This window comes from Myxocyprinus asiaticus, chromosome 35 (assembly GCF_019703515.2).
Source record: "Myxocyprinus asiaticus isolate MX2 ecotype Aquarium Trade chromosome 35, UBuf_Myxa_2, whole genome shotgun sequence".
NCBI lineage: Eukaryota > Metazoa > Chordata > Actinopteri > Cypriniformes > Catostomidae > Myxocyprinus > Myxocyprinus asiaticus.
The window spans coordinates 38,166,761-38,179,290 of NC_059378.1; the positions used below are offsets into that span (position 1 = coordinate 38,166,761).

Here is a 12,530-nt window from a genome sequence, read left to right on the forward strand (position 1 = left end):
TACATTTATTAGTGAATATGAATAAGAATTAGTAAACAATGTGCAGATATATTAGTTATCAGCATTTAACCATTTTAATATGAGTATACTATTACTAAGTTTACACATTAAAGGGTTAGGGATCATGTTTTAAACGATTTAGCATGTTTTACTGTTCAGTGTACTTTTAAAAGACATTTGCTGTTAAAGTCAAATGATAGTTTTCTTATCATGCATTTAAGATAAACTACAGAAGAAAAAAAAACTTGTGTTACTTTTTATTTTACTGTGTTGCATTTAAATTTCATTTCACAAGCAGTTTGAAGAATAAAATGATTCACATGTTTGTTCATTATTACACATGCATACAAAAGTTTACTCAACTACTCATTTCAATAAACAGGGGATCCACTGGAGAGACAAACGTTCACGTGCTACTTCATTTGTTTTAGTGTAATGATTTTAGTAAAGCGTAAGAAGGACTGTGGGAATCTGCCATCTTTGGGTCTAAATGCTGAAAGCGATGTCGTGGCAAGCGAGTAGGGTTGAGCAGCTGGTCTCTCGATGCCTTGGGCAAGGGTGAACCCTACAATACAGAGGTGATTACATGTTAGCAAATGAAATGTTCTCATATTAGTCATATAGAGAAAACATCTGCCTCTGCAGACAAACAGCTACAAACATATCAAGAATCTAAAATTGGATTTTGGATTGCAGTCTGCATTTTCCTGGACTTCACAGCTTTCAGATTAAGAGACTGAAATGAAACAAGCATTAAACATTTGACAGAGCAAACTGGTTTCATGTAATTACTATATCATGGTTTAAAGATGTTAACAAATGTAAAGTTCATCTTGGTCTAGGTTACAACAAACAGATGCCTGAATAAGATAATTTTCAAGGTTTCCAGGGAAACTAATTTGCGGTTGTCTCTTGCTCTACAAATTAAAATGATAGTAAAACTGACTTTTATCTACTATTTTACAGTTACATGATTTCTGAAGCATGAAAAAGCCATAAAGGTGTTTCTTCAACTTTGGAGGCTTTCAACCACTGTCCCAGGGGATGGTTTTTATTAAAACAAACAGATTTCAACTTGTTTATTTTTGTCACATTAAAACCAACTTAACAGTAGCATTTTACCAGGCCTTCATCATTTATTTTTGGTACTTTTTAAATTGCCATTTATGTATAGATTTTACTGTTAAAGCACTATCTGAGACCCAGACTTTCAATATTAAACTGTGAAAATCCATTTAAAATACAAATTATTACATGTTTAAAACTTTGATCATCTACACAAAGAGTGAAATAAACAAACCATTCCAGTATTAATCGTGTGAAAATTATTTCTATAAATTAAACATATGTGACCTGCTCTGTCAGTTTGAGTCCCTTGGACCCATTAAAACATTTGGAGTTTTATGCACAAAAGTAAAAAAAAAAAAAAAAAATGCCAGCCAAAATTTGAATTTTTTTATCTTGTTAACGGTTTTGAATACTGGTACTTTTATTATTAGAGAGCAGACACATTCTTGTTTCTCAGTCAATGTGACTCCTAGTACAAAAACTCTTACAGTATGTTGTGACATTGAAATGCCATTAATAATTAACAAATTTCAGGGATGCAAACTCATGAGAGGTGAAAAAGGAGACTTCAGCTAAACATAATTACGTATAAGAATTTCATCACTTCCACAGAACTTGTCTCACCAGTTTATTGTCTGACAAACATGAAGTTGACCCTTCTGTGGCCGCCGATGTTGCTATGGATCCCCGCAGATCTAAACTGCTCATCTGAGAGCCGGAGTTCAGGGTGGGATTGGACCACCCGGACAAACAGTGCTGCAAAAATGTATGTTTGCATGTTTAACAGCTTTGGGATAAAAAAAAAAAAAAAAGCATAGTACAGTAAATAAAATTGTTCGACGTAGATGACGTAGATGCTGAAACACTAAAATTAATACATTATATGTTCAAAAAATGTATTAATTAAAAATAAATTAATTTACTTTTATTGTAGTCATTTTTGTTACATAAAAAACGGCATAAGATATGGGAAAGCAGGTGTTTCTCTAAACAATTGTATTTGCTAATTCTCAAAGTCCTCAAAGAGTACTGCACTTTTTTGGAAAGAGGGTCATATTGATCAGATTTGTTTGGTATGTCCATGTTTGTCCATATTTTAAAAATTATGTACAATCAATCTGTTTGTTTTTTCCATGGACATTGATGAATGTTTATTCAAAATTCAATAAACATTTTTTTCAAACAGAATAATTGCATTATGAAATGGATAGTTACTACTCTTAATTCTGATTGGATAACCCATGTTTGAAACAATGACTATAAACCTACACCTGTGACTGCATATTCTATATTAAAGCAATATTTTGGGTTCAGTACAAGTTAAGCTCAATTGACAGCATTTGTAGCATAATGTTGATTACCACAAAAAATTATTTTGAATTGTCCGTCCTTTTTTATAAAAAAAAAAAAAAAAAGCACAAATCGAGGTTACAGTGAGGCACTTACAATAGAAGTGAATGGGGACAGTTTTTGGAAGGTTTAAAGGCAGAAATGTGAAGCTTATAATTTTATAAAAGCACTTACATTAATTCTTCTGGTAAAGCTTGTGCATTATTTGAGCTGTAAAGTTTGAACTGCCATTTTTACAGTCATTTTAGGGTTTTAGGATGTCATGTCAACAAAGTTGTAAAATTGTCTATAACTTTACACAGAAAAGGTTAGTAAGTGATTTTATGTCAACACGCATATTGTTTATGTCTTCTACGAATTGGCCCCATTCACTTTTATTGTAAGTGCCTCACTGGGACCTCGACTTTTGCTTTTTCAAAGTCAAAATACATTTTTGAGAGGTGTAAACCTTTAGTGAAATTAATGCATTTTCAAACTAAAATGTATTAGTGTGGATGTGGAATAAGAAGTAATGCATTGCCTCTAGTGGCTTTTTGCTTTTATCTATTAACAAGCTTGATTGTAGATTTTGGAACTATCACAATGGGGATAACAGTGATTAACACTATTAAATAGTCAAAGAAGGCACATTTATTGAACAATGCTGATCATTTCAAAATGGCTAAATATTGCCAGATTAATCACCCTGGTTGATATCAGTCATTCACTAGAGAAAACAGTCTTAACTCAACGTTCATTTCCCAAGATGAAACTCACCGAGGGTAAACCCAGACTGTCAGAGGGATCAAAACTGCAGCGACGGTGGGCTTTGTATTTGTATGCTGGCAACAGAGTTGAGCGAGGAATACTGACCCTGAAACAAGTGCAGAGAGAGTGCTTTTACTGTTTATCACGGAAGTCACTCACTGATTCATCAGTAAATAAATATAATTAAGTTCACCCAAAAATGAAAATTCTCTCATTATTTACTCACCCTCATGCCATCCCAGATGTGTATGACTTTCTTTCTTCTGCAGAACACAAACAGATTTTTAGAAGAATATCTCAACTCTGTCGGTCCTTTCAATGCAAATAAATGGTGACCAAAACTTTGAATCTCAAAAAAGAATATAAAGGCACCATAAAAGTAATCCATACAACTCCAGTGGCAATTAGCAGGGCTGTTTAAAAATGGAGATTTATAATTGAGCTTCTAAAGACATGGATTTAATCACTGGAGTCTTATGGATTACTTTTATGCTGCCTTTATGTGCTTCTTTGAGCTTCAAAGTTTTGGACCCCGTTGACTTGCATTGAAAGGACCTACAGAGCTGAGATATCTTTCTAAAAATCTTTGTTTGTGTTCCACAGTAGAAAGAAAGTCATACACATCTGGGATGGCATGAGGATGAGTAAATGATGAGAGAATTTTCATTTTTGGGTGAACTATCCCTCTAACATTTTATGAATCAAGTCTGAGCACTTGAACAAGTCTGAACTTTCTGAGCTATATTAAAGGTGCTGTAAGTGATTTTGTTTTATTTTTTCATGGAAAGGTATGCAAAAAATATTCCTACACCCTAAAAGATATTAATAAAATAAGTGTGTTGAGATATCTCACCTGTCTCTGTGGCAGCTCTAGACTCTGTAAACAGCAAACAAAAATGTGTCCGTGGACAATGACATTTTCGACCGGTCAATCATTTTGCGCGTTTTCATAGTATTGTAGCTGCAGCGAATTACTGAGGCATAATTACATTTTATGCCATGTTGTTCATAACAGTTGTCAGTTGAGGGTGCTATTTTGCAGCTGTTGTTTTTAACAACCGTTTCTGCTCTAGATAAAGCTCATTTTGGTATTTTTGGAGTTCGGGGTTTTGGAAAGAGGGGGCATGGCTAATCCAACGGCTCAGTCTCGTGGATGTAGAACGTCTGAAATCGTTACAGCACCTTTACATATGAACTGATGTTTTTTTATATTCAAATAGTACATACAATTATTTTTATTCTAATTTCTTTTTTTAAATTGGTTCTATTTTAACTACTAGTACTTTAGATGGCTGTATATGATGGCTTTTTGAATCGTTGTACAAAGGGGGAACAAACTGTTTATAATTATTTCAAAGGTATTTACCTGATGAAAGCAGGCTCTGTCTCAGTATGGGGGTGTTCAGGTTTGGGCATCTTACACACTGGACATGCAGCCTGTGTGTCCAGCGGGACGGCAAACAGACGACTGTTTATTCTGTAGCAGAATGTGCCTGTGGATTTTAAAAGAAAATATATCCGTGTGCTGGCGGAAATATTGTGCATGATGACAAGAGTGTAAATACACAGGTTCAGTCACAAATCAGCAGATCTCTTACACTGATGTGTATCTGGTGGCTGTTGCAGATCATCGCCTTCAAGTGAGGAAGATGCAACATCAGCAACAAATGGAGGTCTGTGGAGAAGCAGCATTTATGTGTTTAGAAAAGCTGACAACTTAAATGTTTCCTCAGAATTAAAGGTGAAATGTGTCTTCTTTTTTCGATGTTAAATGATTTTCTCCTATTCCTAGTTTAATGTGCAGAGACAACTGTAAGTAAGCTATCTGTAGGTTAATTCTTCTAAACACTGTGGCTCTTCATGTTGAGCATCTCAACATGTCAACATTTGGCTCAACCAATGGTGTGAGTTTGGGGTGGGACTATCATTTTGGCCAACCAATGGCAGACGGGAGGTGTACTCGGGGAAACCTATTTGAAAACAGCAATTATGTTTGCAATAAAGCACAACAGTCTGGTTCCAGAAGTGAAAATTCCATTAATTTTCTCCATAGGGGAATTTATTTTTAACAATAACTTGTAAACCTTTAAAAGAATAGTTCACCCAAAAATGAAAATTCTCTCATTATTCACTTACCCTGATGCCATTCCAGATGTGTATGACTTTCTTTCTTCAGCAGAACACAAATGAAGATTTTTAGAAGAAGATAGAGCTCTGTCAGGTCCTTATAATGGAAGTACAAAGGTGTCAGCAGTTTGACAGTCCAAAAGTCATATTTAGGCAGCATAAAAGTAATCCACACGACTCCAGTCGATCAATGAATGTCTTCTGAAGCAAATTGATACGTTTGTGTAAAAAAGAAATCGATAATTAAAACATTATTAACTTTTAAAAAGCGCTTCCTGTGACGTAAGTGCATCAGCATGTTCACGCGAGAATTCGGTAATGTGGTTCTCACTCTCGGTGGGGCGCTTGGTGAGTTGTGCGTGGATGCCGCGGAGAATAGCATGAGCCTCCACACACGCTAGGTCTCCGCAGTAATGCACTCAACAAGACACATGATAAGATGTGCGGACTGAATGTCTCAGAATCTGAGGCAACTGAGATTCGTCCTTCGCCACCCGGATTGAGGCGAGTCACTACACCACCACGAGGACGTAGAGTGCATTGGGCATTCCAAATTGGGGAGAAAATCCACACACACATTAAAAAAAAAACTTTTTTAATTATCAAACTGTTTCTTACATAAACCTATTGATTCGCTTCAGAAGACATTCATTGATCGACTGAAGTTGCGTGGATTACTTTTCTGCTGCCTAAATATGACTTTTGGGCCGTCAAAGTGCTGGTGTACTTGCATTATAAGGATCTGACAGAGCTCTATCTTTTCTAAAAATCTTCATTTGTGTTCTGCTAAAGAAAGACAGTCATACACATCTGGGATGGCATCAAGATATGTGAATAATGAGAGAATTTTCCTTTTTGGGTGAACTATTCGTTTAAAGACAGAAATTTGAAAATGGACGACTTCTATGTTGTAGTGGGTTTAGAAGCTACTTTAAGCCTTACATTTTTTGGTGACTACAGGCCCAGATTTCTACATATACATTTTAAATGACAATTCTCCTATTGTAACAAACTTTAGTAATGAGTTACTAAAGAAGAGGAAGGTATGTGACCATCACTGGGCTTGTAGAATCATCTAACAAGTTTCATTGTGCAACAGGTGACACAATCTGAAGTGTTACATTACACAAAGACACCAACCCTGATAGCGAGCTGTAAACACACTCATCTCGGTTGACAAGACGGAAGCTGCGTAGTTCGCTGAAGAACTGCTCCGAGCGTTCGGTAAGAGAGCTCTCGGCATCTAAAAGGCCTATAAAGAAATCAACCTGTAAGCTTCAGTGGTTTCCAACCAGCACCTGCATGAAAATGATGCTGTATCTATGTAAATGTAACTGGAAAATCATCGGTTGAGATTATTGGTTTGTATATTATTCAAATGATTCACCTGCTATCCAGTCATAGCCTAGTAATGGCTGTATGTGTGGTCTCACTGATGTAGCATCGGTCTCCAGACCAGAATACAAAGTCGTTGTGCTATCAGTCTCTCTCTGCAGTTCCAAGGAAAAGAGAACAGTACACATTTGGCACTACTGAAATGAAAACTCTCTCACTAAACTTAATCAGACAGGGATTTATCTCTGCAGTTGCTTGTTACAAAGAGAAAACCGGTTATGTGCCGCCATCTGGCAAAAAAAACATCACCTAAGCATCATCAAATTAGCTTGTTAACTTATATGGCCCAACAGTTTCAGATATTAAAATCTATTGAGTGTGAATGGCACAAAGTTCATGTACAGGGTACCTGATCAGTATCCCATGTGAGAGATGCGGATTTGGGCAGCATCAGTCTCTCGGATCTGCTGTGTCCCTTCCAGCGACTGTTACCTGCATCCTGCAGTAAGTTACTGTAAGTGGCAGGTTCAGGACTTTGTTTGTGTTGATTTGGTGTGGTGACTTCACAATCTCCAAGAAACCGCTCATCTGAGGATACAAGAATATGACATAGGCATAACTGCTTTTAAAATATAGATCCATCATATAAATGCTCATTGTTTCTGACAAAGCTTCAGTGACACAGTACCATGGTACCACATCTACTACCATCTGTCTACAACAATAGTAGGGAATATAAGCACATGAAATTAACATCACAGCTCTAAAACACCAGTAGTTTTATTTCCTCACCGGATGTTTTGGTGGTTTTCATCGCTGTTTTTGCTTTAGAAAAAGATGCTCCAGCCAAACTGGCACGAGCCGCCGTAACGTCTCCGTTTCTCTCCGTTAAAGGCGTTCGCCGCTGGTCGCTCCCGCCTGTAAACGCTTCGCAGACAGAGTTTTGACGTTTGGCCTCTTCGTCCGGGCGTGAGAGCGTTAGCTGACTGAGCTTTTCGGTTTGTTTCTGTAGTTTTTCCAGCAAATCTTTGTTCCGCTTTCGCAAAGCGTCGAGCTGCACGATCTCGGCCATTCCGTCGCCATAGCAACACCACAATCAGACGCGCCGCCGCGACAGAGTTAAATACATACTGTCGCTCTGCATCTATTAGGTAGCTAAATATTACTTTGTTAAATCACGTTGTGTGAAATATTATGAAGGAAAAAGCGATGAGAAACTGTAACATTTCTTAGTTCCACCACAAAAAGTCAAACTGGGCAAGGGGAATTCTGATTGGCTCCGGACTTTTCCCACAATGCGTCTGCGACCACAAGGCTGATTTAAAGAGACATGCACATTATCTATCTATCTATCTATCTATCTATCTATCTGTCTGTCTGTCTGTCTGTCTAAATATATATCTGTCTGTCTGTCTGTCTGTCTGTCTGTCTATCTATCTATCTATCTATCTGTCTGTCTGTCTGTCTAAATATCTATCTGTCTATCTGTCTGTCTGTCTGTCTATCTATCTATCTGTCTGTCTGTCTGTCTAAATATCTCTCTGTCTGTCTGTCTATCTATCTATCTGTCTGTCTGTCTGTCTAAATATCTATCTGTCTATCTGTCTGTCTGTCTGTCTATCTAAATATCTATCTATCTATCTATCTATCTATCTGCCTGTCTGTCTGTCTGACTGACTGTACAATATATAATTCATAAAATTATACTAACATAAGATGTTGTAGTATTTATCTGTCTGTCCGTCCGTCCATACATCCATCTATCTATAGATAGTAAAATAGTTTTAAAAACCATATTGCTATTCAATGTGAAAAAAAAAAAAATATATATATATATATATATATATATATATATATATATATATATATATACACACATAATGGTGGCCAAAAGTTTGGAATAGTGTACAAATTTTGCTCTTATGGAAATAAATTGGTACTTTTATTCACCAAAGTGATATTATATATTCACAATGTATAGTCAGGACATTAATAACATGAAAAATTACTATTAGAATTTGAAAAAAATGTTCAGAACTTCTTAAACTACTTCAAAGAGTTCTCATCAAAAAATCCTCCATGTGCAGCAACGACAGCTTTGCAGATCCTTGACATTCTAGCTGTCAGTTTGTCCAGATACTCAGGTGACATTTCACCACACACTTCCTGTAGCACTTGCCATAGATGTGGCTGTCTTGTTGGGCACTTCTCACGCACCTTACAGTCTAGCTGATCCCACAAAAGCTCAATGGGGTTAAGATCCATAACACTCTTTTCCAATTATCTATTGTCCAATGTCTGTGTTTCTTTGCCCTCTCTAACCTTTTCTTTTTGCTTTTCTGTTTCAAAAGTGGCTTTTTCTTTGCAATTCTTCCTATAAGGCCTGCACCCCTGAGTCTTCTCTTTACTGTTGTGCATGAAACTGGTGTTGAGCGGGTAGAATTCAATGAATTCTAGGACATGTGAGGCGTCTATTTCTCAAACTAGAGACTCTGATGTACTTATCCTCTTGTTTAGTTGTACATCTGGTCTTCCACATCTCTTTCTGTCCTTGTTAGAGCCAGTTGTCCTTTGTCTTTGAAGACTGTAGTGTACACCTTTGTATGAAATCTTCAGTTTTTTGCCAGTTTCAAGCATTGAATAGCCTTCATTCCTCAAAACAATGATTGACTGATGAGTTTCTAGAGAAAGCTGTTTCTTTTTTGCCATTTTTGACCTAATATTGACCTTAAGACATGCCAGTCTATTGCATACTGTGGCAACTCAAAAACAAACACAAAGACAATGTTAAGCTTCATTTAACGAACCAAATAGCTTTCAACTGTGTTTGATATAATGGCAAGTGATTTTCTAGTACCAAATGATCAATTTAGCATGATTACTCAAGGATAAGGTGTTGGAGTGATGGCTGCTGTCTAGATTTGATCAAAAATGACTTTTTTCAAATAGTGATGGTGCTGTTTTTTACATCAGTAATGTCCTGATTATACTTTGTGATCAGTTGAATGCCACTTTGTTTAATTAAAGTACCAATTACCTACCGAAACAGTCAAATCTGTACATTATTCCAAACTTTTGGCAGCCATCTAGAGAGTACACCTAAAACATTGTCAACATATATATACTCATGCTTCAACTCAAAACAAGTTGAACTTGGCCTGGCGCCGAGTTGTCTAATCAGCGGGAGAGAGATAAGGAGAGGCCTGGACGCCAGTTCGGAAGAGAGACGCACGTGTTGTGTGCACGTGCGCGCGTATTTGTTTTGTTTGCTGTAAATCACTTTTATGTTATGTTATGTTGTTATGTTATGTTATGTTATGTTATGTTATGGTAGAGTTATGTTTTGTTTGAGTTATGTTATGTTATAGTTATTTTATAGTTATGTTATAGTTATGTTATAGTTATGTTATAGATATGTTATTGTTATGATATTGTTATGTTATTGTTATGTTATTGTTATGTTTTATGCTTGAGTTATGTTATGTTTAAGTTATGTTATGTTATGTTATAGTTATGTTATAGTTATGTTATTGTTAGGTTTTGTTATGTTTGAGTTATGTTTTGTTATGTTATAGTTATGTTATAGTTATGTTATTGTTATGATATTGTTATGTTATTGTTATGTTATTGTTATGTTTTATGCTTGAGTTATGTTATGTTATAGTTATGTTATTGTTAGGTTTTGTTATGTTTGAGTTATGTTTTGTTATGTTATAGTTATGTTATTGTTATGCTATTGTTATGTTTGAGTTATGTTCTGTCATTAAAGTTTACTTTGCTGATCAACCGGTTCCCGCTTCCTCCTTGCCTATGCTGTGAATCTCATTACACTCATATTTATTTGTACATGGATCCATTTATTCTCTGATTTGACTCTTAAGTGTTCAGCTTCATTCCCAGACATAATGGCAGTAATCAAAGGACAGCATGTGACAGCGAGGACAGTAATGATGTGGACACTCTCCTGCTCACTGCAGATCCGGGTAGGCGCAATATCTCTGCATATTCAGAGCACGTATCTAATGTGTTCGGAGGTGTCCAAGCAAGTGCAATGTCATTAGACTGACCACTGCACTGTTTTGTTGCATCCCATTAACATTATACAGCAGTTGTGCTGTGAACCATTAAAGAGTGCTGCTTGAATACTTTATAGCTCATTAACGAGGGATCACTCATCATGCCCACAGGAAGAAAAATAAAATATTGACAAGTTTAAACACTGGGATAGTCCTAAATTGGTTGTATTAGAAACGCATGGAGAGAGAGTGTAAAATTGCATTACCATTTAATTTCCCAAAAACTAGGTTTCTTTTAACTGTCAGCATATTTTGATGAGGTTCCAGTAAAACATGCAATAGAAGTGATTAAATGCACAGTCATAATGAGAACTATGGTCTGTAATTTGCATGTTACTCTGTGCACTAGATATCCAGTCCAACAGAGGGCAGTATTTGGCCAATTTGAAGAGGACTGTCATGTCTGTTGCTGTTCAGAATCAGAATCAGAATCAAATTTATTGCCAAGTATGCTTACACATACAAGGAATTTGTCTTAGTGACAGGAGCTTCCAGTGTACAACAATACAAAAACAATACAAAAACAGCAGCAAGACATAGATAATAACAAATAAAAAATAGTTATACACATACGTACAGACACATACTGTACATACACACAAACACATACATAGTGCAATCTAATACAATTCTGTTATCTGTTATGTACAGTGCAAAAGTTTTTTTTTTTTTTTCTCTCAGAGGAATGAAATGGCAGATGAGGTTGGATGTGTTGGATAAATATAAAAAAGACTAAACTGTGTATTGCACATAGTTATTGCTCAATGGGGCAATTTAACAGTTCATGAGACGGATAGCCTGAGGGAAAAAACTGTTCCTGTGCATGACGGTTCTGGTGCTCAGAGCTCTGAAGCGTCGGCCAGAAGGCAACAGTTCAAAAAGGTAGTGGGCAGGGTGAGTGAGGTCCAGAGTGATTTTTCCAGCCTTTTTCCTCACTCTGGAAGTGTATAGTTCTTGAAGGGGGGGCAGGGGGGCAACCAATAATCCTCTCAGCAGTCCGAATTGTCCTTTGTAGTCTTCTGATGTCTGATTTCGTAGCTGAACCAAACCAGACAGTTATTGAAGTGCAGAGGACAGACTCAGTGACCGCTGAGTAGAACTGTATCAGCAGCGCTTGTGGCAGGTTGAACTTCCTCAGCTGGTGAAGGAAGTACAACCTTTGCTGGGCCTTTTTCACAATATAGCCAATGTGTGTCTCCCACTTCAGGTCCTGTGAGATGGTAGTGCCCAGGAACCTGAATGACTCCACTGCTGCCACAGTGATGTTTAGAATGGTGAGGGGGGTCAATGTTGGGGTGTTCCTCCTAAAGTCCACAATCATCTCCACCGTTTTGAGCATGTTCAGCTCAAGGTTGTTTTGACAGCACCAGACAGCCAGCTGTTCAACCTCCCTTCTGTATGCAGTCTCATCGTCATCTCGGATGAGGCCAATGACAGTGGTGTCGTCTGCAAACTTCAGGAGCTTGACAGAGGGGTCCTTGGCGATGCAGTCATTGGTGAAGAGGGAGAAGAGTAGTGGGGAGAGCACACATCCCTGGGGGGCACCAGTGCTGATTGTACAGGTGCTGGAAGTGAATTTCCCCTGTTTCACAAGTTGCTGCCTGTCCGTCAGAAAGCTGGTAATCCACTGACAGATAGACATAGGAACAGAGAGTTCGTGTAATTTATTCTGGAGTATAGCTGGGATGATGGTGTCGAAAGCTGAACTGAAGTCCACAAAAAGGATCCTTGCATATGTCCCTGGTCTGTCCAGATGTTGCAGGATATGATGCAATCCCATGTTGACTGCATCATCCACAGACCTGTTTACTTGATAAGCAAATTGAA

At 37.2% G+C, this 12,530-nt stretch overlaps 1 protein-coding gene across 1 annotated transcript; it reads right to left on the reverse strand.

Annotated features, from left to right (window-relative positions):
- Positions 1-217: 217 nt before the first annotated feature.
- On the reverse strand, positions 218-7,880 carry miip (migration and invasion inhibitory protein). The gene is made up of 9 exons (XM_051673530.1): positions 7,420-7,880; positions 7,037-7,215; positions 6,680-6,782; positions 6,433-6,544; positions 4,764-4,840; positions 4,532-4,658; positions 3,175-3,271; positions 1,693-1,824; positions 218-565 (listed from the first exon to the last, which is right to left on the reverse strand). The coding sequence occupies exons 1-9, from the start codon at positions 7,697-7,699 to the stop codon at positions 428-430; spliced, it is 1,245 nt and encodes a 414-aa protein (XP_051529490.1). The 5' UTR covers positions 7,700-7,880; the 3' UTR covers positions 218-427.
- Positions 7,881-12,530: the final 4,650 nt, after the last annotated feature.